At 51.4% G+C, this 23,731-nt stretch overlaps 2 protein-coding genes and 1 pseudogene across 2 annotated transcripts; all 3 read left to right on the top strand.

The window, feature by feature from the left end:
- The first annotated feature begins 59 nt into the window (after positions 1 to 59).
- LOC117191450 (serine/arginine repetitive matrix protein 2-like) lies at positions 60 to 17,050 on the top strand. The gene is made up of 5 exons (XM_033396312.1): positions 60 to 102; positions 3,517 to 3,962; positions 4,047 to 4,361; positions 4,443 to 4,812; positions 16,923 to 17,050. Exons 1-5 carry the CDS (start codon positions 60 to 62, stop codon positions 17,048 to 17,050), a joined length of 1,302 nt encoding a protein of 433 aa, XP_033252203.1.
- On the top strand, positions 13,750 to 17,469 carry LOC117190520 (protein kinase 4-like). Its single transcript, XM_033395585.1, has 2 exons — positions 13,750 to 14,552; positions 16,923 to 17,469. The coding sequence occupies exon 2, from the start codon at positions 17,091 to 17,093 to the stop codon at positions 17,445 to 17,447; it is 357 nt and encodes a 118-aa protein (XP_033251476.1). The 5' UTR covers positions 13,750 to 14,552; positions 16,923 to 17,090; the 3' UTR covers positions 17,448 to 17,469.
- Positions 17,470 to 18,210: 741 nt separating this feature from the next.
- Positions 18,211 to 23,731, top strand: part of LOC117190519 — a 79,750-nt pseudogene continuing 74,229 nt past the window's right edge.

The following is a 23,731-nucleotide window of genomic DNA, read 5'->3' as shown; positions in this document are numbered from 1 at the left end:
GACTCTGATCGGGTGACTGGGACTCTGCCCTACGGGGAACACTCTTTATACACGCATAGATGAGATCGGTGAATCTGGATAACATGCCAAGCACTATCAGAGGTGAGTCACCTGTCCGAATACAGGTGAAACGGATAATTTCCTACTATTAATTATTTTGATTGTCTGAAGATTCTAAATAACGCAAATGCGAGTATCATATGAATATGTATGGATGGATATGTCAGTAGGTATACCACAAGAAGTTTCCATCCGAGGTTATCTACCTCGAACGGAGAGCTTAAGCTTAAGAGAGTAGATCTTATGGAGATAAGATCTCTCTGCACAAGATCCTTACATCATGCCGTTCCTCCAACAATGTCCAACAGATGCTTTTATTTTCAAATTTTTATAAATTGTCTTTGTGTTAGTGGGATCTCATCTTTATATAACGTATATCAAATGAATGAAATAACTTAATCGATTTCGCAATCAATTTAAAGGTGAAAACAAAAAAACATAAAAGTTTCGCTGGCAATAAAAATATTTCTGGTGATATTACGCCCCCCCCCCCGACGATCAACCTTGCAGGGCTATAGCATAGTCGATGGTCTAATGAAATCATTAAAAGAGCAACAACAATTAATTGATCATAAAAGGCAACGGCTTTCAATAGCCGCGAATAGATGGGTGGAATAAGCAGTCGAGCTTCAAGACATGCAATCGTTCCGTCCCCATCCCCATCCCCGTCCGCGTCTCCGTTTCTGGTGGATTTCCGAATCTAGCCAAAAGATTTTACAACATCTTCAAGGCGCTGAGCGGCTGCTGGCGCAACAACAGCAACAGCAACAACTACAATGAGCCACTGTTGCCTCATCGACAGCAGCGCTGCAATAAACCAGTAGTTGGCAGTGGCGGTGGCGGGGGCAGTGTCGGAGTCGCAGCTAATCTTACTAACGTGTTTGTTTGTGGGGCTTGCTGTTGCTGTTGCTGCTGCTGCTGCCGCTGCCGTTCTGAGGCTTTTCGATTCTGCTGCTATGATCTGTTCTTGGCAGCAGCAAAGCAATCAGCTTTGAGCCAGTTGCGTGTAACAGGTTTTTCCTCTTGAATAACTGGGACTTTCTTACGGGACTTTTTCGGAACAAGTTGGCTCTTGGCAGTGGTTGCGCAACGCAAGCGACGGCAGCTGAAACCAGCACAAAATAAATCGAACATGATTTAAGCAACGGAAAAACATGAAATATTAATGCTGATGGCTGCCCCAGCCCCGGCCCCCTCACCACTCTTAGCTCTTCTCTCTAGCTCTTCACTCTCGACTTTTGGTGGCTGGTGGTTGGCGGTTGACGCTGGTAACGGTTCGCACTGATCGCTAATGAACCGATCCGATTCGATCCGTAAGGGCCCGATTAATCCGAATCTGCGTTGGGTAATGCGAGGTTTCTCTTCTTTTTGCTCAGACCCCACTCTATTGGAGTGCATCGTTGCGGTCTAAGAAATTTTTTTAGTTCTACAGAACACCTGATCTGAGTCTGATTTGAGATCGTGGTGGAAGGAACGCTGGGGGAGACTCAAGTTCAACTCAAACCCAACCCAATCCAATACTCTTTTATTTATCTTCTGGATCGGAATCCATAGATGAGAAAATGCTACTGTGTATTGTTTAGACCCCTAAGACCCCTGGCCAAGACTGGCCATGACTCCTTGTGGATCGAATCTCTTATGCTTTCCCAAATTCTCATATCATATCATAAATGACATACAGTATGAATTCAAACTTCCCGCCCTGTACACTGCCACCCCCAAGCGGGCTAAAATTTCCCTTCGACAGATGTACACCTCGGTGGGAATTTCCCAGCCGACACGGAGAGAGCGGCGCTTAGGGGTGGAAAAGGCTGCGCAGCAATGCCGAGTGCGTATCGACTCGTGTCCGCTTCCAGTTTTCCCGGCTATGCACTTGGCATTATGCCTACTAACCCTATTTCGCGGCGACTCGCAGCAGCGAGTCCCATTTTTCCGCTGCATGTATGTGTGCGGTATACATATGCCCGTTGGTGTGGAATGCGATTTTCCCAGCGGAGTGCGCGAGTGTGTGTGCGCTAGCCCGTCCTCTTCCAAGCCTGGCCACTGCCACTGCCACTGGCGGAGGAAGCAACCCCGCGAAATGTGGGGCAGCAGGAAATGTGCTTGTGGCACTCGAATTTGGGACACATTCCTGCAAAGGACGCAGCTTCGGTCAGCTGCTACCAACTGCTGCTCCAGTCCGAGGAGTGCACCTGCAACCAGAAGCCACAAAACGCGCGCGCGACGCATCCAATCAATGAAAATTTGCCCATTTCCCAGCGAGAACTAAAGAAAATTTGGGAAAAAAGTGAAAAGGGATAGAACCGCGGCATGTTGATTCCTTGAAAGTGAATTACGGCAAATGGAAAAATGGAAAACAATTGAATTGTGAGACCTTTGCATACGAGTAGGTGTGAAAGTGTTTCGAAAACGTTGAAAACAGTCCGTGCATCCAAAGGGGTCGAGGAAAAGGGAAAGCAGACCCCGGAAGGAAGCCCCCTGCCCGGATCGTATCGATTTGCATGTGTGCCTGCCGCTGAAAAATCGATTATTAAGGCCACTGGCAGGCCACTTTCCACTCGCCAGCAGCTGGTGGTTGTCGTTGTTGCCGCTGCCTCTGATGGTGGGGCGGCTGGTGGTGTGTGTGTGCGGGTGCGGGTCGGGTGCATGGTGGGTGGTGGGTGGTGATTGCGTGCCGCAATGTGGGAAATAAACAGAGGCAAGAGCAGCAGCGCTGGCAGAGACACACTTCCAACTGATTTGACGTCGGCGAGTTCCAATGGCGCTGGTTCCACCGAATGCTGCAGCGCAGGCTTGCAGCCATCCAGCAGCTCCTCGTTGCATGTGCAGCAGCAGCAGGATACGAAAGCGAGGATGACAAGAACGAGCAACGACTAGAAGCAGCCGCGACTACGGATAGAGATACAGGCACAGCCACAGCCACAGATACACAGCAACAGCAGCAACAATCGCTGCACAATAGCCCAGAAGCGGCAGCATATTGCCAAAAGGAAAATCCATTAGTTACATTGAAAAACACAATCGACAGTGAGAGAAAGAAAGACATACCAGTTAATCAAAGCGACTAGTTCATCAATCGGCATCGGAACTATCGCGTCTATCGCACAAAGAATCCTCGGCCCAGGCCCCCCCCACAAGTCCTTCCCAGACCCCAGTATCCAACCCCCCCGGGATCTACACCATTTGACAAGCAATCGCGCGAAGGGAAATGTGAGGAAAATAATGTATGTTTAGTAGACAATTTTAAGTGCACTTTCGCAAGGCTGATTTTGAATTTACTTATTTCGATGTTGTGCTTCTACACCAAAAATACCGCAAGCCAGGCAGCAATCACACAATAATCGAAATCAAACTACGAGCAATGATGCAAGTGAAAGTGTTTAAGCGTTAAGAGGCGTTAGGACCCAAAGAGGGGCAAGCGACCAGCAATACTCTCCGTACAGTTGCTCCAAACAGCCGCCACGACGGATAGGCCCCGAGATCTCCTGCTGATTCAGCAGGCCAAGCCCGCAGGCAGCAACAACAGCAGCAACAACAACAACAACAGGGCCTCGCCCGGTGGCAGCCACACGTACATCGATGCGGACGCCGCCACTGCCGCTGCCGTGGCGAGCCTGCGCAGCAAGGTGCCCTCCATATCTATAATCCCGCTGCCGGTGTCCACCACGATCGTGACCAGAAGTGGCCCGGCAACCCAGACCACCCAGCCGCCGCAGCTAACGCATGCTCGCAGCACCTCCAAAAAGGCCACAGCCACATCTCCGCCTCTGGCCTTCCTCTCGGATGCAGGTGGATCGGGAACTGCAGCCACTCCCGCACTGGCGATCCTGCAACGACCGCAGCAGCAGCACCAGTACCAGCAGACCGACAAGTGCACCGTGCTGAAGCTGGACATGCACTCGGTGGCCACCACCAGCACCACCACTAGCAGCTCCACGAGCAACAACAGCGCGAACTCGAGCACCACCAGCGCCACGTACCTGCAGATAGAACAGCAGCTGAGCGAACTGGAGGCCGCCGACGAGGAGGAGGAGAACATGGCCAACCTGCTGGGGAGCACGCCGCCGGCCCAGATCCTGGCCAACCAGCCCATCATCGTGAAGATCGAGCCGACCCAGGCCTTCCATATCGTGGACGAGGGCGATACGCGGGTGCTAAGCCTGCCCCTTAGCGATGCCGACAAGTTGGGGGCCAGCTGGATCGACCTCAAGGACATTACCGGCCTTCAGGCGGGCAGCGGGGCCGCGCTGCTGGATGTGTGCTTCGAGCAGACCAATGAGGACGGCACCATCATAGCCACGGTCCAGCCTGATACGGATACGGAGCTGGAGCTGGAGGCGGAGCTGCAGGCTGAGCTCGAGGCGGAGGATGAGACTGACCAGGAGCCCCCAGACCCCAAGAGAGTGGCCAGGCAGCAGCCGGCGCGAACGCAGCTCAAGTACATGTCGGAGCCCCCGGCCCTGGCCAGGTCGAGCAGCTTCAGCAGCCTGAGCAGCTTCAGCAGCATCAGCAACATCAGCTCCGTCTGCAAGACCATGACCAGCAACACCAGCGAAAGCACCATCAGCAATCCCGTCATCATCAGCTACCAGCATCCCAAGGGGCGGAACCGGCCCAAGGAGGGAACGCCACCGCCAATGTCGCTGCTCATCGCACAGAAGCCCGCTGCAACGACAGCACAGGGAACATCTGCCACATCGGCCAGAGAGAGCCACGGCAGCAGCAGCAGCACCAGCAGCAATGCCATGACAGGTAAATCCGATATCCGATTAATAGCCATTCATTCCGCTGCCACTTGACAGCCACTCAACTCGACTTAAGCCTACTGGAGTAGTGGTTTAATCCCCCCGTAGTACAGTCTAATGAGTCTATAATAAGTCTATGAGAATCCATCTTTTTCCCACATATGGACTCATCCTGTGCAGCTTTGCTTATATTATTTGATTGCCTAACTTTTGCTTGGAATTTTAAGAGTTACAATCGCAAAGAGTCAGTCAAACATGGACTAAGAGCCGAGGATTACCCTTATGGCCTTCTAAAACCACTTTCAAAACAAACTTATACCCTTTAAATGTATGGATCTATGTATATATTTGCCTTTGGTATTACCAAATGGTCTGATAGGATTCTAAAAATGTTGGGAGTTTATTTTAGCTTCATTTCATAGTAAAGTATTTGAAAAATTCGTAGAAGTTTGAGAAACCGTCGGTGCCCGTAAACCCATTTCAAATGTAGAAACCGTTGACCGTGAAGGATCCTTCCTCGTTGTCTTCTTTGAATGAGTGTGAAAGGGTCGGGTGGTTACTCTCTGAAGGGAGTCGACAATGCGCCACAGTAGGAGCTCTCAGAGTGAACAATGGCCCATTCGCGGTTTCCCTTGCGCATGAATCCCAGAACATAAGAATCAAAAAAATCCAAAAAATTCAAGCTATGCAAATGAACGCCCATTGCGCAAGCATCTTCAGCAGCAATTAACAGGCTGACACATCAGCAGCTCCAGCAGTGGCAGTGGCAGCGGCAACAACAGGTGTACACACCCCATGCTAAAAAGAATTTCAATTTACAAGCCTCGATTTATTGGCTATTCACCTTTGTGTGGCTGCAGCAGCAGCAGCAGCCCCGGCCGAGGCAGAGGTAGAGGCAGCGCCAGTGGCAGAGGCAAGTGTCCCACTTTTCACAGCCAACAACCAACAGCAACATACTAAATAAGCCTCACTCGCTCCGGCCATGTGTAGGTGTTCTTTGCCATTAGGTTCTGTTTCTGTTAGCTGTTTCTGTCTCTTCTTGCCTTCCCCGCTGCCGCACTGCCGCTCTGCTGTTCTGCCGCTCTGCCGTTCTGCTGTTTTTTGCGACTCTCGCTGCCCCGGCATATTCGCTTTACTGCTGCTCGGCTCGAATGAGCTGGCTACCCAGCAACATGGCCAAGACTCTGCTGTTGCTGTTGCTGTTCTTGCTGGTTCTTCTTCTTGGCTCATATTTTTACCGTAGGTCGAACCCTAGCGGTAAAAGCGTCAACTACTATCGGGGAAGGTAGCTTTTCCAGCTAAGCCGAAAGAAAAATTGATTTGGCATCGCCCCAGGGCCCAGAGCTGCTCGGTTCTGCTCACTTGATGGCTACAAATGAGTGTCAGGCACTGACACGACTTCCCCTGCAGAAGCCCCACAGTCAGTCGGCCAAGATTGATCTATATTTTATAGTTTTTGTTTTTGTTGATAGTTTCTGCTCAGGGCGGCCGTACTCATTAGCCTGCCGGGGGCGGTGGCTGGATGTCGGACCTGCTCGGCCCGTGATTGATGATCGATCACATTAAATGTTACCTAATTGCCGTCCCAAATGGACCAAGTAGAACCAAGCCAGAAGCAATGGTCCAGACCAAGTGTCTCCCGTTCAATGCTCTCTCTTGAGTTCCTTAAGCCCCATTATATCTGAAAGTATTCCAGCGATTGGTATAACTTTAAGAAATGAAGATATTTTTTTCGATGCGAAAGCGAAATCAAGAACAAACACAATATCTTTCTCAATCATTCTCAAAAGTTCTCCTTGCATTATAATCTTGTATTACTTTAAATATTGCTTTAAATGAAACAAGGTTAGGTTAGGTTAACCCGGACGGCCCTCAGCGGGGCCACGCATAGGCCAATATGGCCCCTAGTTATCCGGATGGGGGGTGTATGAACCGTCGCGGGAGCGTTAATGTGGTTTTAAAAGTCCCCGAGAATCGAGGTGTTTTTAGCATAGGCCAGCAGTTCCTGTGGCGTCCTTTTGGAGGTACTTCCAGTGATGCCAACACTGGGGCGCCCAGGTATCTCCTCCTTGCCCTTGAGAGAGCCGGACAGTTGCAGATGAGATGTTCCAGGGTTTCGATAGCCCCAGGTTCATCACATTTCCTACAACTGTCTCTGTTGGTGATGCCTAGCTTTGCTGCATGTGCAGCAGCCAGACAGTGACCTGTTAGTATTCCCACTAGCAATCTACAGTCCTTTCGTGGTAGGTGCAGTAGGTAGTGGCTAAGTTTCTCGTTGCGCTCCTTGCACATTATCTTCGAGGTTCTGCAGGTGGTGGTACTCCTCCACCTGCTATCAGTCTGTGCTCTAGCCTGCTTCTCTAGATCGCCTTGCAGCGTTCTGAGGGAGACAGGCACGTTTCGGTTCTCCTATTCTCCAGCCCGACGCCTTCCTTAGCTAGTACGTCCGCCGCTTCGTTTCCTTCGATGCCCTGGTGGCTGGGAACGCAATAGATCCGCACTGTCTTTGTCGTGCTTAGGATGTCTAATGCCTCCCTGCCCGCCAAGACACTTCTGGAACTGACCGCGGACGACTGCATGGATCTTATCGCCGCTTGGCTGTCGACGAATAGGTTGACCGCATCGTGTGCTCGTTCTGTGAGGAGAGCGACCCCCGCTGCTTTCCCGATGGCAAAAACTACTGCCTGGAATATGCTGCATTGGTCCGGTAGCTTATACGACAGCCTTATCTCAGGGTCTGTACAGTATAGGCCCGCTCCTACTCCTCCGTCCATCTTGGAGCCGTCTGTGTATATATTGAGGTGCTCAGTTTGGTCCCTTCCAATTTTCCAGTCTTTAGGTCCCAAAGATGTGGTTGTTTTGACGTCAAGGCAAGTTTGGGGGGTCATGGAATCAGTTTATCTGGTCATTTCCCTGCCGATTGAACTATGCCCGTATCCTTGTGGCGATAGATTTCCTGATGCTATGAGGCGTTGTGCTGCCTTTCCCGCAATCAGGCGAGCGTGAATGTCCAGGGGGTCGATTCCGAGTACAATTTCGAGTGCTTTTGTTGGGGTTGACCTCAGCGCCCCTGTAATACAGAGCAGAGCCTGTCGTTGAGTCTTTTCCATAAGCTTATGGTATGTCTTCTTTTCAGTAGCCTGCCACCACACTAAGGCTCCATACAGCAGAGTTGGTCGCACCACCGAGATGTAGATCCAGTGCATTAGAGCAGGTGACAGGCCCCATGTGCTGCTGAGCATCTTCTTGGATGCATAAAGCGCAATGGTAGCCTTCTTCACCCTTTCCACTACATTGGGCCCCCATGCCAGCTTGCTGTCCAGTACTGTGCCTAGGTATTTCACCTGTGATTTTGGAGTCAGCCTAGTTTGGTCAATTTTCGGGGGGCCCATATCGGTACCTTGAACCTCTTGGTAAAGAGGATGAGGTCCGTCTTGTCCGCGTTGATACTGAGTCCTACCTCTTCCGCCCACTCACGTATCTCCCTGAGTGTACGTTCCATTAAGGAGCTGAGGGTCGATGGACATACACCCGTAATAAGTATGCTTATGTCGTCTGCATAAGCTGTTATCTTTGGGGCCTTCCTTTCAAATCTCTTGATGAGGTCGTCGACCACTAGATTCCACAGTAGTGGCGACAGGACTCCACCCTGAGGTGTGCCTCTGTGTGCCCCCTTTACCATGGAAGCAGTGCCCCACTCCGATTGCAACCGTCTACAACTTAGGAGGTTTTTGATCCAGACGTTGATTGCAGGGTGTATGTTATTCGCTTCTAGGCGACTTGTTATTGCGGTTGTGGCCACGTTGTTGAATGCTCCTGAGATGTCCACAAATGCTCCCAAAGCATACTTTTTGTTGTGAAGGGCGCTCTCGATGGTGGCCACTAGCGAGTGTAGTGCCGTCTCCACTGATTTCCCTTTAGTGTAGGCGTGTTGGTTTGTTGACATCAGTCCCCCTACCTCATTCCTGATGTGCAAATCCAACAGCTTTTCTAGTGTTTTTAGTATAAAGGAGGTAAGGCTTATCGGTCTGTAATCCTTGGGACTCACATGGCTGCACTTTCCTGCCTTAGGGAGGAAGACAACTCTCGAGGTACTCCATTGGATGGGGATATAGCCCGTACTTAGGCATGCTGAGTATATTGCGAGGAGCCATGGGGTAATAACCTCTTTGGTCAACTGCATCATGGCTGGGAATATCCCGTCCAGTCCTGGTGCTTTTATGCCCGCGAAGGAGTCTATGGCCCAGTGGATTCTCTTAGTGGTTAACAGACCTATTGGAGGGTGCTGTTCCTCGGTTGCTAGGTCCTGATGCTCCTTGGCGTCAGTGACCTCGGTGCATCCAGGGAAGTGCGCCTCCATTAGTGCTGTTAGGGCTTCTTTACTGCCCTCTGTCCACTGTCCGTTGTCTAGTTTTAGTTGGCTCTGTACTGTGGGCTGCTTTGAAAGCAGCTTCCGAAGCCTAGCGGTTTCGGGCACTTTCTCGATGTTGGAGCAGAAGTTTCTCCACGAGTTCCTTTGTGCCTTACGTATTTCCTTCTTGTAGCTCCTAAGTAGGATTTTATATTCCTCATTGACAATCTCTTCGTTCGCTTGTTTGGCGATCTTAAAGAATTCCTTGAGGTTGTTCCTTTGGAGAGAGAGATCTCGGTTCCACCAGAGTGGCTTGGACCTCCTCTTCGTTCTCGAGGGTTTGCACGATGCATGGTAGGCGTTCAGTAACTCGTTGGATAGGGTCTTTAGGGACTTCTCTATATCCTCCGCGGATTTCACTGAGCCCGGATTCGCGAGCTTCGAAGTAACTGTCTTTTTAAACTTTGCCCAGTTTGTGTTCCGGGGGTTTCTATAGACTGTTGTCTTCGAAGGGTGTTTGAATTCGCACTTGAACTGAATGTACTTATGGTCTGAGAAGGATGGTCTTTCGAGGACCCTCCAGCTAGATACCGTAGTACTGTTTCCCGTTGCAAGTGTTAGGGCTAGCACGTTGGATGAGGTCGGACCTACGAAGGTGTGCTCCTCCCCAACGTTTGCTATATATAGATTAGTTGCTAGTATAAAGTCTAAGAGAGACTCACCTCTGTCATTGATGTCGGTGCTTCCCCACACATTGTGGTGGGCATTGGCGTCCGTTCCGATGACGAGTTGATAGTTTTTGGTGCCGGCTTCTGTCACCAGGCTCCTGAGTTCGTCGGGTGGTGCGGGTCTGTCGTGAGCCATGTAGCAGGAAGCCACCAGAAGGCGCTTTTCCTCACTTTCCAGCATCATAACCGTCAGGTCATCCGTGCTGTAATGAGACATAAGGTAAGCATGGATTCCCTTTCGTACGCGTACGACGGTTCTGTTCCTGCTTACCGATGTTGAGTAGAACAGGTTATGATTTGAGGACTTTAGTCCGGCCACTGAATTGCCTGTCGCAATCCAGGGCTCCTAAACTAGAGCTATGTCGGCAAGCCCTTGCTCCATGGCGATGAGGAGCTCCGCCGACGCTACCTTGCTTTTATGCAAGTTGAGCTGCAGCACACTCAGCATGGGTGGCTGGCTCACTTGCACCTGACGGGTTGACTACCAGCGTCAGGTCACCGTCTTCCTCTTCTTCGTCTTCAAGCGCAAGACCCTGGGCGGCCTCCACGATGGACTCGAGACCTAAGTCCTTTTCCACCTCGCCTGCCTGCAGGGTACGCGCGTCCTTGTCCTCAGGGTGGCGCTTTTTGAGGCGCAGGTAGACGCTACCCATGCCCCACGCCATCTTCCCGAACTTGGGGTATAGCAGATCCTCTGCTTCCTTGTTTATTTGGAGGATCACACATTGGCCCCCCTCGTTGGGTAGTGGGCTACCAATGTGTAGGATCCTCCAATCGGCCGTTGGCACGTCCGCGTTTTGCCGCTGAAGGAGCTTCAGCGCTCGGTCCCCCTGGATTGTGATGGGGAAGAGTACCTTCGCCTTAGGCTTGGACGGGATAAGCTCCCGGTCCACAGCCTCCAGCTTGGCCCCCTCCCACATCGCCTCCAGCCACCTTAGGGTTGGATCATCATTGCACTTCAGGATCTTAACCCCATTTAGCCACCCAGCACCATCGAACGTGGGCATTGGGGCCGCGGGGTCTTCCTCCATCTGTGCAAAAAGTGCGTCGACGAGACGCGCGTGCACCAGCTTCCACTGTGCCGCTGACATCTCGCCGTTTTCCTCGCTGCGGTCGATGAGTGCCACGATCAGATGTCGTTTGGTCACATCGCTGACCTTCGCTTTCGGCTTCGTTGGCTTCTTGGCCGCTTTCGGTGGAGGGGCTGCACTCTTGGGGCCGCGTTGCCGCTTGCTCGCTGGAGTGTCCTTAATGGCACTCTCAGTGGAGCGTTGCCTCTTGGTGGCCATCATCTCCTCCACCTTATTGGCATATTCGCCATTCGACGCCCTCATCTGTGGCATCTGAGCATAATGTAGCCGACCCTTCTCTACTCTCTGCTCGGCCCAGGCTAGCTTGACCTTTTCCTCCTGTGAGCTGTCTGCTTTACCTTGCAGCCGGCTTTTGATGTTGAGGGCCGCTTTGTATTGCGCTTTGGCCTTCCTTGGAACGCTTCGGCCCTTCCCTACGCAGGGAGCTGGTGCCTGGTTCCGGCGAGCGGAGAAGGCTCTCTTCATCCGTCCTGCTTAGAGAGAGCACGCTCTCCAGATCCGTGTCTGTATCGACTATGGCATCTGTGCGGCTCAACTTGCAGGCTACGGAGTGAGTTGTTTTTGTTGTTGTTGTTGTGGCAGTAGCTTTACAACTGACCTGGCCTGCTCCCGCCAAGTCTGAGGTGTGACCGCTGGCGACACGCAGAGAGGACTGCTCCTCCCCGTGCCCGCCGGTGGTAGCAGTCACGCTTTCCACCGACGTTTGGGTTGACATCCCAACCCGTGCTTGCTCCTTCTTCGACTCCATAGTTGGCCCGAGGGTCCATACTGGTTAATATTTTTCGGGGGGACCAACCCCTAGCGTTTTAGGCCTGACCGCCAGGCACCTCTAGCCATGGCCCTGGTTCGGTTCCCCCGACTTTGAATCGGGAAGACGCCGGACCATAGCCTTAGCTAGACACTGCATTACCCCGGACAGAGCAAGCGACAGTGCATTACCCTTGTCCGGGGTAATGCAGTGTCCATTGCCCAGCCGGCACCCTCGTGGGGGTTCAGCTAGAGGATTTTCGCCAGCCTAAATGAAACAAGTTTCCCATTCAAAATATGATTCATATGCTCTAGTCTCCTACGAAACTCGTTTGGGTCATCCAACAGTCACGTGCACATTTGACAATGATTAGCCCACATAATAATAGTTGGCAAAAAGGTGCATAAAAAGAGGTTTTCCTAATCCGAACCTTTTTGCGGATGGGGCGACGGCGACGGCGGCGGCGACCCTGAACGTGGTCGATGGAATTTGCTGTCGTCTGTCGATGTCGTCGAAGATGTCGCAACGGAAAGATTACGAGATATACATATCTTGTCAATGGCGACTCACACTATCACTTTTTGTGCACAATCTTGTGCACATATGTACATATGTATAGACATGTATATATATCGACGGTTATTGTTGTAATCCCCCTATGAATTGGAGTCAGGTTCATTATAATTTTTGGTTGAACAACGCTTTGCATTTCACGCATGAATCTTCTGCCCCGACCCGACCATTAGCCAGGTCAGCGCCGCATGAGGCTGCCTTCGCCTCCGATCGAGCGTGGCGAAGTTTCATTATCATATTACGGATTTTGCCAAACTTCGTCGGGACTGGGACTGGGGCTGCCCGGGCCAGGGCGATGTCGTAATCCCTCGCCAATTGGCTATTGGCTAGCCAATAGCCCATCTCTTTGGCGTCTATGCAAAATGCGAATTATGCTGCACACACACGATCGTCGCTGCGGATCTGGGAGATAGTTTCAGAGCTAATGGCCCAGCATCGAAAATCCATAAATTAACAAGTGAAATATTAATTTATGGCCTGAGCGCGAAGTTTCGGTTTTCAACATTTACATGGAATCTTATTTTCCATTTTGGCTTTTATATTTTTTGGCAAACTTCGAAAGCAAATTGCCAAATGTTTAAACTAATTTGAACATTTTTAATTGGCTGCAGTTCACCTTGACTGCTGATGGGTGGCTTTTTAAGCGATCTTTAATATTTATAAAATTAATAAATACACTATATGTACAATAGAATATATAATGTGTGGCTTGGCTCTGGAGCTTATGGCCAATATCCACTTAGAGGGGGAGGGCATGGGGGACTGTATTTAAATGCTGCCGACTGCTTTCTGGCGAATAAGTCAACTGCAGTGCACACATTTTGCCCTAAAAAGCAATTGACCTGCTAATTGCGGGAGGCAGAGGCAGAGCCAGATGGGACCGACCGGGAAATGCGAAAAGGAAACGGAAAAACAGCGCCAGCTTTTTCAAAAGCTCTCTCTCTCTCTCTCTCTGTCTGCCTTTCTACCACTCTCTTTGTGCAAAGAGAACGAATGGCTCGTTTTAAGAGAGCCAAAAGGCAACAGCTGATTGCCGCTCTCTGGGAAACTTGTTGGGGTGTTGGGGCCTCAGAGCGATTGGTTGTTGGTTGCCATAGCGAATGAACAGCCAAAGCGGAATGCTGACAACAGAAAAAAGCTGGTGGGGCGTCAGCAGCAGGAGTGGCGGAGGGCCAGGGGCAGAGGCGGAGGAAGAGGCAGACTGAAGAAGTCATCGGCACAGAGACACATATACCCACTCAGCGGCCAGCGCAAGTTTGGGGGTTGCCTGCCCCGCCGTGAACTCTCTCTCTCTCTCTCTGCCGCTCTCCGGCGCTCTCTGCTGCCGCACACCGCATTGCGACGCTCGCTTCTGGCTGCTGTCTGCCACTGGCTCTGCGGCAGCGCTGCCGCCGTACCGAACGGACGACAACGAACTCGATAACATTTTGAGGCACGGCAGCCACTCTTCGGCTACACTTTGAATCGAGCGAATGCGGCGGCGGGTTACGATGCGCAGCGCGTTGTATCTTTATTATTAATTATTTGTTGTTGCTGTTTACTCTGTATTATATCCCATCATCACTGCGCTCCACTCAGTGTCGTGCCGGTGACTGCCCGCGTATCCGTATCCGTGTATCCGTGTGAGTGAATCCGTGTCCGTCTATCCGTGCGTCTATGCGTTTTTCCGCAGCGAACGGTTACAAGCGGCTCCAGTGGCTCCAAAAAGCACCGAAAGCCACGAAATTAACGCGCGTGCCCCCTCTCTGCCACTGCCACTGCGTGCCTGTTCGTGTGTGTGTGTTTGTGTGTGTCTAGCCAAAGTGCAACATCGGCAACAGCAACGGCAACGGCAGCAGGAATATTGGAATATTGCAACAGCAGCAGATAAACGAATCTGCAACTCTGTGGAAGATCGTTCGGTTTCAGATCAAAACAAAATCATAGAATAAATATATATATATATATCGGGTGAAAAAAGAGAAAGAGCGAGCGAGATAGCGATAGAGTATATATCAATCAATCCAAATATATATATATCAATATTCCAAATCGTGCCTAATAAAACCCAAAATGCAACTGCAACTGCAATGCGGCCCCCCCCTGCCTTTACCACTGTCCCGTTATCGACGGAAGAGCCAGTGACGTAATACTCCAGACTCCGAGCGGAGGAGAGGAATGCAAAAGCGCGGCCCTTGTCGCCCGCTAAGACCACGCCGACCCCCCTCGGCGGACACACGGATTCGATTGTGTAACAAAAACAACGCAAATTTCAGTGTATGTGTGCGATCGATCGATGCACGCGTCTGCGTGTGTGTGTGTGCCTCCGTGTTTGTGTGTGCGAAAAGGATACAAAATATCAAATTAAATGAAAATTAACAGAAATTAAAAGCCAAATGAAAACTGCCCATCGGAACCCAAGGAACAAGGCCCCCATCGGCACAACAAATTGGATAATTTATTGGAATAATCAATTGGCCTCTAATCGGACCACTTTGGATATACTCACTCATACGATACGATGCGATCGGGGACTAGCATATTGGGGATCCCGCGTTGTGGCTTAAGGGGGATGCTATTCTTGCACTATGAATTTGGGCAGACAGATGCCCCCTCCTCCAGGCCTCCTCATACTCTAGCAAGCAAAACTGTCAGCTTAAGTTTTCCTGTAATCTTTCATAGTGCGGCCCATTGTCTTGCCCAGTCCGTGGGCCCCCTCTCCGGAGATCCCGAAATGGAGGAACCCAAATGCACGAGATGTCCTTTTCTAGTGGAGCTTTTCTAGTTTTCCCTTTGTAGTTGCTGCTTTTCCCATTGTGCAGCATTATGATTATCAACAATTGTTATTGTTGCAGCAGTGGCAGCAGTTGCAAGTAGGCGGCCTGCTTGAGGGAGGCGGCAGCAACAGTTGGCAGTAAGTCACTGCGGCCCAGAGTTCAGAGCAGAGCAAAGTTGGTCGTCGCTGGGGTCCCTGCTCCGCCATCATCATCGTGAGGCCTAGCCACCCACCCACATCCACTTCCAAACCGAAATCCCCGTTCCCGTTCCCATTCCTATTACCGCTCCCCTCTTGGCAGCGCCAACTGTTTGCATTACCGTTAGTAGAACACACACACACACACACACACACACCGACACACAGACCAGCACTCCATGTGTCGTGTCGTCGGGTATAAGTGTGCCACCCCAGACTACCGCCCAACAGCTAGAAGCGGAAAACAGCCTAAGCAGATCTGGGTGGCGAGGGGGGGAGGCGGCGGGAGCAGCGGAGCCCACCCATAGGTCATTGGTCTTTTTCGTCGGCGTCAACGTACTGCGACGGCAACAGCAACAGCAGCAGCAGCAGAAGTAGAATCAACAGTAACAGCAACAGCAACAGCGACGCCGACTGCGATGCCATGTAAAGTTTGTCGTTTGCTTTTCTGTCGCTCTGTTGTAACTGTAACCGCCTTCGGCCGGGCCTCTTCCTCCCCCTCGCGAGAGCGCTCTCTCTCTCTCTCTCTTACACTACTTTCTCACCCGTTAGCCCGCTCTCCGCTTTCCACCATCAATATCGTCATCGTCATTATCATCATCGGCTTGACCGGCTCGTTAGCTTGGGGGTATCCTTAGTAAGTTCGTTGTCGTCGCTGCGAAAGAATTTTTAATTGTAACTGTTTTACTGCCGCTGCCGTATTTTGCCGTTTTTCGCCTCTCCGGCTGTGTGCGACTATTCATTTTCTTTTCAGCCTTTCTTCTTTTCATTGCGTTCTGTCTGTATGTAAATATCTCTCGCTCTCTCTCTCGCTCTCGCTATCTCTCTGTCCCGCTCTCGTTCTGTGAGCCGGCACAATTTCTGTGTTGTTGCTGTTGCTGGGGGCTGGCTGTCGCTTTGGTGACGTATTTTATATGTCTGCCGGGGGCTTCCGCATGGCCACCCAAAGCCACCCCAAGCCTCCAACAAAGTAATCGCCACCCCCGCGCCGCACCGCTCCACCCACTCGTGTTCGTATAACCAGCCGACAGAGAGGCAGGCCAGAGAGAGAGAGACAGAGAAAGAGAGAGCGGCGGAAAAGTAAAATGTTTTCATATTCATTGGGTTTGCCGGCTCGTTTGTGTTTTTCTGTCTGCGTGTGTGCCTGTGTGTTTGTATGTGTTTGGGTCATAGAACTTTTTTCTATGTTCACACACACACAAACTCAAACACACACACATACACGAACACTCCCACAACTGACGATGAGATTTATGCGCTCGTTTCTGTGGCGCTCACTCGCGGTGCACTCAGCGGCAGCGTGCTTTTTATTTTTTGCCTGTTTGCCCCAACATAGGGCACCCACCCCCCACCCACGCCCAACCCTCTCGTCTGTCTGGGCACCCTTAAATCCCATTTCTCTATCGATTTTCCATGCTCATGTTGTGGGATAATCACCGCCAGAAGGGGCGCAGTAGTTGCCAACCCCAAGGGGAGGGCCATAGGAGGGGCTTTAGAGGGGTGGTCGTGGTCGGCCCAGTTCCTGTTCCTCGTGATGTTGGGAAATTAAAGCGAAATTCGGATCGACACACACGCAGAGGCGCGCGCGCATCGACGAACGACCCGTGTCAGTCCCTTGATCGACCCACAATCGATAGATAATTGCCACTGTGATACCCTGTATTTCCCCGTAGACGACACCCCGCTCCCGAGCAATATGCTGAGTGCCAGGACCTGGCCCTGGCTGAAAGTGCGTAGCAAAAGTATTCACATGACTGGCCAAGCCATTCTGTACATCAAGGTGTTCAAACTGACGACATAGACCAGGCCGTTCAGAGGGGAAACGAGTGCGCTGCAACTAAATGTCTTCCGGAATCAATTGTCGTGAGATTTTCGTATTTTTGGAAATTTTGATTTGGAATCAAGCGAAACAGAGAAATCGACAAAACAGTCAGCATAGCAACAACAATAGCGGCGGCAGCAAAGAGACAATAACCAGCAACCACAAAAATCGCTGCAACCGGAGAAGCGGCAACAACAGCAACACCAACAACAACAACAGCGCAGTGAAAGTGATAAAGCAGCAGCAGCAGAGGCAGCCCCTGCCCCTGCCCCTGACACTGCACCTGCCCGAAGCAGGAAAAAACAAAAACTCTCGCGGCAGCAGCAGCACTACGAACAGCAGCAGCAACAATCTGCATATTCTGCAAAAGGGTTGAGCCAATGGTTGAACAATTAATCAAGAAATCATTGATAAATCGCTTACAAAAATTCAACAAAAACAAGCTAAAACATACGCGAACAAGTGTCTTATTAATAAATAGTTAAAAAAAAAAACAAACAAACAAGCAACAATATATAACATTATATAGCCAGATCCAGCAACATCAACAATTTAGTACCTACAGGCCTGACAACGTTAGATCATTATATAGTATACATCTATAGCAATATACACCATATACATATATACATATTATATACATATACATACCTAAATCGATTGGCAGTCCCCCATCCCCCCTCTCACAACCCCACTGTCTCAAAAACACCCACACACTGTGATAGTTCTTGATTCACACGGAAGGCGAAAATCGAAGCAAATTCATTCGTTAAATATACATACTTATATGGAAACGAGCAGCGGATAGTAGACAAGAGGACGACCAAGTGCAATAAGAAGTTGGCCAACAGAAATCATAACCGAAGGGCAGCTACATACTGAGTCCTGTACACAACGTTTTACACATTTACACAAGTAAAGCTAAAGCTAAACTAAACATAAACGAGCATCTAATTCATTCGGTGGACAAAAAGCATACAGATTGCTCATAAGCGCGTGGCTGAGTACATCAGAGGCTGCAACAACCAACTCAGAGTGTACATAATACTTTGCCAATCAACGGCAACGGCAACGGCAACATCAGATACAGGAATAGCAACAGCAATAGACACGCGCTCCAAACGTCACCAAAGCTTCGCATTTCCCATTTCTCACTAATAATTATGTATACGCAACGGATGTTTGACATGTGGAGCAGCGTCACTTCGAAACTGGAAGCACACGCCAACAACCTCGGTCAAAGCAACGTCCAGCCGCCGGCGGGACAAAACAATTCAAGCGGTTCCATCAAAGGTAAACCAAGCCCCCAAGCCCCCCCACATTTACACCATTACCCCATTACTCCGCTCTAGAATAAGTTGGTTCTTATTCTTATCCTCTGTTTTTGGCTCTGCCACTGCCGCTGCCGCTGATGATGTTGTATGGCAGTTAAAGTCACTTGGGTTTCTCAACAACAACAATAACAGCAAAGGCGAAGGAGAAGGCAACAACCACAGCAGAAAGAGCAACAAAAATTGTTTTAGGGAAATCCATGAAATTCGTAAATGAAGAAAGACGCAATAACAATAACACAACGGCCAAATGAAACATTACGAAACCTTATGCCAGACACACTCACAGACGGCCACACACGCATATTTTGCAAATGTGTATGCGTGTATGTGTGGTTTTGTTGTTTTTATACCCGATACTCAAAATGAGTATTGGGGTATATTAGATTTGTGGTAAAAGTGGATGTGTGTAACGTCCAGAAGGAATCGTTTCCGACCCCATAAAGTATATATATTCTTGATCAGCATCAATAGCCGAGTCGATTGAGCCATGTCTGTCTGTTCGTCTGTCCGTCCGTCCGTCTGTCCGTCTGTCCGTCCCCTTCAGCGCCTAGTGCTCAAAGACTATAAGAGCTAGATCAACGATGTTTTGGATCCAGACTTCTGTGATATGTCACTGCTACAAAAATATTTCAAAACTTCGCCCCGCCCACTTCCGCCCCACAAAAGGCGAAAATCTGTGGCATCCACAATTTCGACGATACGAGAAAACCAAAACGCAGAATCGTAGAAGATGACTATATCTTCAAGAGTGCAAAATCTGAACCAGATCGTATAATTATTATAGCCAGAATCAAGAAAACAATTTCATTCTTTCTCGCTCTGTCTCTCTCTAACACACAGGTTTCATGGTCGGGTTTGCCAATTGCAAAATATGACTTCAAGGATCTCAGAACCTTTAAGAGACAGAGCAACCAAATTTGGTATCCACACTCCTGTGATATCGGACCTTGACCATTTTGTGTCAAAATTTCGCCACACCCCCTTCCGCCCCCGCGCCGCACCGCTCCACCCACTCGTGTTCGTGTAACGAGCCGACAGAGAGGCAGGCCAGAGAGAGAGAGACAGAGAAAGAGAGAGCGGGGGAAAAGTAAAATGTTTTCATATTCATTGGGTTTGCCGGCTCGTTTGTGTTTTTCTGTCTGCGTGTGTGCCAGTGTGTTTGTATGTGTTTGGGTCATAGAACTTTTTTCTATGTTCACACACACACAAACTCAAACACACACACATACACGAACACTCCCACAACTGACAGTCACCCGCGAATTTTTCGAGTGCGGACGCGCCAAACAGCTGCTCTGCAAGACACAGACAAATCGCGAAAGATACCTGGAAAAAAATCCCCGAAATTAGCTCAAGCTCTTGCTGACCCCGCGTGCACACCTGGGAGGATCGAGTCTCACCCCGACTGGCTTCTGATCCGGGCTGCGCGTTGCACTTCCACGGTCACCCAAAGGGGGCAGGGGCGCTGGGGCCCACCGTGAGTGCTTTGGACGGCGCTTTTCACTCGTCACTTGGAGATTCCCACCTTTTTTCATCCTTTCTCTCCTTTGGGCCGGTTCTCCCGTTCTTCTTCTTCACTCCAGGCCTCGCAGCTGATCGACTGGGGTACCAGGGCTGGATAGTGCAGGCCACTAACCAGCTGATCGACTGCAGTGCGGTGAAGGGGCACTAGGTGCCAAAGCATCCAGCCCTCGACAGAGCCCGCTGCGGAAGATAACTGCGCCCACAGCAGCTAGCTTCTGTCAGCTACCGCACCTGAGGGAAGGTACTGCCTAACTCCTAGGCGGGATCACTTGCAAACCGCACACACACCTACGCATAAGTTCCATCCCAAATTCACACGCGTGGAGGAATCCCGTGGCCGGGGCGCGGACCCTGGAGGCCCTGAGAGATGTTCCCCCGAATCCTGCTTCGCCGGTGGCACACTTGGCCGACGAAGCAAAATTCGCTACAAGCCAAGGAGCAATGGCTTTCCAAAAAGCCTCAAAGGTGGCCCGAACACCGCCACAAGCAGCTTTAGCACCGCCAATGAAGCAGAGCTCGTTGCACAGCTTTGCCAGTGGGGCTACGCAGGACGGCGGCAAGGGCACTGATACTCTGAAGAGGCCGAGGGACCCCCCTACACCATCGAGTAGCGGGAGAAAAACCCCCCCCAAGCGAAGCAGGAACTGCTTACAGGACATAGACGAGATTGGCGCAATCCTGGACGACCTACTCTACCAGATGAACAAGAAGGGCCAGAGGTCGATCAACATGGCCATCAAGAAGATGGTAGCACGCATGAAGGAGTTGCAAGTGGAAGTCAAATCCCATCTGCAGGCGCCAGAGGATAAAAGGGCAGCGCCAGGAGGATGCCAGTGCCATGATCACACTGCAGGCCCAACTGGCCCCCTACCCAGGATGACCAAGCCCAGTGCGACTAAGGCGACGCAAACGGCATCAGGAGCCCACAAGAGCGAGGCAACACCCCGAACTGAGGAGAAGAGCGCGCGCGGAAGGCCCAGGCAAGGACACCAAGCTGACGCCACTCGACAAGAGGAAACCAAGATGCAGTGCGGCAAGGCGGAAGACACCAACCCTACACAGAAGTGGAGTGAGGTGAGAGGCAGGCGTGCGAAACGCAAGCAGACAGGCCGACCAGACGCAGTGCTGGTCAAATGCACCGAGGAGGCATCATACGCCGACATCCTTAAACTGGTGAAGGCAGCACCAACACTCCAGAGCCTCAAAAACAAGGTTCAGGGCATCAGGAAGACAGCCTCGGGCGAGCTGCTTCTAAGGATGCAACAATCCTCAGACCCCGCCACCCAGGAGCTGCAGATGGCCATCCAGGCAGCGCTTGGGGACAAGGCAGCCGTGAAGGCCATGCAGGAGACAGTCGCGGTTGAGGTACTCAACATAGACGAGCTCACGACAGGCGACGAGGTATGTGAGGCCATAGCTGCAGCGATCGACGGCGACTTAACACAAGGAGCAGTGCCGTACATGCGGAAAGCATATGGCGCAACGCAGGTAGCTACGCTGAACCTTCAGCCCGCACTCGCAAAGAAGCTCCTGGAGCTCGGAAAAGTTCGAATCGGCTGGGTTGTCTGCCGCGTGCGGCAACGGATTGCGCCAACCCGCTGCTTCAAGTGCATGGCCTATGGACACACTGCAGCCAGGTGCAGATCCAAGCGGCCTGTGTCAAGCAATGCATGCTACAAATGTGGTGGGGAGGGGCACAAGCACAACCAGTGCAACAACCCGCCAATGTGCATACTATGCGCTGGCAAGCCAGGAGACGGCCGCTCAGCAGGCCACTCGGCCCTCAGTCGCAGCTGCCCTGAGTATAAGAAGGCACTAGCAAAACTGGTTGATGGTTAAGCTCCTGCAGCTCAACCTAAACCACTGCCGAGCTGCTCAGGATCTGTTGGCGCAAACAGTCCTGGAGCAGAAGATCGACATAGCGCTACTCAGCGAGCCGTACGGCAAAAAACACGAAGGAGTCTGGCAGCAAAGCTCAGACGGAGGAGCAGCAATCTGGAGCTGTGGCCCACAACCAGGCCAGCTTACCCACAGAGCATCCAGAGTGGGATATGTGAGAGCTAAGCACAGCGGCACTTTTGTCTACAGCTGCTACATAGCACCGAGGTTCACGCAGCAGGAGTATGAGGCGATCATCAGCAACATCGCTAACGACGCACGAGGCAAATCGCCGGTCCTGATAGCGGGCGACTTTAACGCCTGGGCCACGACTTGGGGCAGCGCCAAGAACACACCCCGTGGGACATCGCTCCTGGACGAGTTTGCAAGCCTGAACGTCTGTCTCCTCAACACAGGAACCACACCAACGTTCAGCAAAGCAGGGCGGGAGTCTATTATAGACCTCACCTTTGCAAGCCCAGAGCTCGCACGCCACGCGAAGTGGCAAGTGCTGAGTGCTTACACCCATAGTGACCACTTAGCCGTAATGACGGAAACCTTTGCACCCAGGAACACAACAAGGATACAGCGGGCGCTCCAGGCCGGGTACAAGGAGGAAAGCCTGAGCAGAGCCGCGCTCCTCTCGGCAGCAGAAAACCTAAGCGCCGCCGGGGATGCTGAAGCATCCGCGCTTGCCGTTTACAGGACCGTCAAAGCGGCCTGTGATGCAGCCATGAAAAAAAGAAAGATCGGAGGAAGCAGGCACCGGCCAGTACCGTGGTGGAATGAGCACATTGCCAAGGCCAGGAGGGAGTGCTGCGCAGCTCGGCGTGCCTACCAGCGAGCAAGAGGCTCCGCCCAATTTGGCAGAAATGGCGCGGCATTCAAGGCCATAAGAAAAGAGCTGAAGGAGGCCATCAGAAGCAGCAAACTCAAATGCTTCAAGGAGCTCTGCGATGCGGCCGATGCGGAACCTTTTGGTGGAGCATACAAACTAGTCATGGGGAGATTAAACAGACAGCCTAAGCCCAAGGATCCGGTGCATATGAGAAAGATAGTCGGCACCCTATTCCCTGGACAACCACCCTTACAAGAGGAAGCTAGGCTAGAAGGAACTAGCCTGAGGGACACCACCATGGTGGTCACTGCCAGAGAAGTACTGGAGGCCACGGGTAAGCTGAAAATCGGGAAAGCGGCAGGTCCAGATGGAGTCCCTAATGCAGCACTAAAATGCATAATTAGAGCCCATTCGGAAGCATTCGCCACAATGTACACCCAGTGCCTAGCGGAGCGGACAGTCCCACGAGCATGGAAACGGCAAAGGCTGGTCGCGGACTTTCCGACCTCCAATTCGGGTTCCGCAAGCAGAGGAGCACCACTGACGCCATCGAGATGGTGACAAACCTTGCCAGGGAAGCCATGGCAGGAACGCGATGGGCTGGAGGCGACAAAAAGTACTGCCTAGTATGTACACTAGACGTACGAAACGCCTTCAACTCTGCCAGCTGGAAGGCCCTGACCAGGAGGGGTATATCTGAGCAAATCACACGGACTCTGCGAAGCAATTTCACGGACCGCGTCCTGATCTACGACACGGAAGAAGGAGCAGAACATCACCAAATCACCGGAGGCGTCCCACAGGGCTCGGTCCTAGGGCCGATACTGTGGAACGTGATGTATGACGATATCCTGCGGCTTACATTACCGGAAGGGTGCACCCTGGTAGACTTCACCGACGACATAGCACTGGTGACAGTGTCGAAACACGTAAGAGACGTAGAGGAGAAAACCAACGTAGCAGTCGGGATGATAGTGGCCTGGCTCGCAGCCAACGGGCTAGCACTGGCGGAGAAGAAGACGGAGGCTGTGCTAATGAGCAGCAGAAAAAAGGTCGAGCAGGCATGCGTGAGAGTCGGTAGCACGA

Source organism: Drosophila miranda, assembly GCF_003369915.1.
Source record: "Drosophila miranda strain MSH22 chromosome Y unlocalized genomic scaffold, D.miranda_PacBio2.1 Contig_Y1_pilon, whole genome shotgun sequence".
NCBI lineage: Eukaryota > Metazoa > Arthropoda > Insecta > Diptera > Drosophilidae > Drosophila > Drosophila miranda.
Note: the sequence above shows the minus strand (reverse complement) of the source record. Positions and strands in the feature narration are given on the sequence as shown.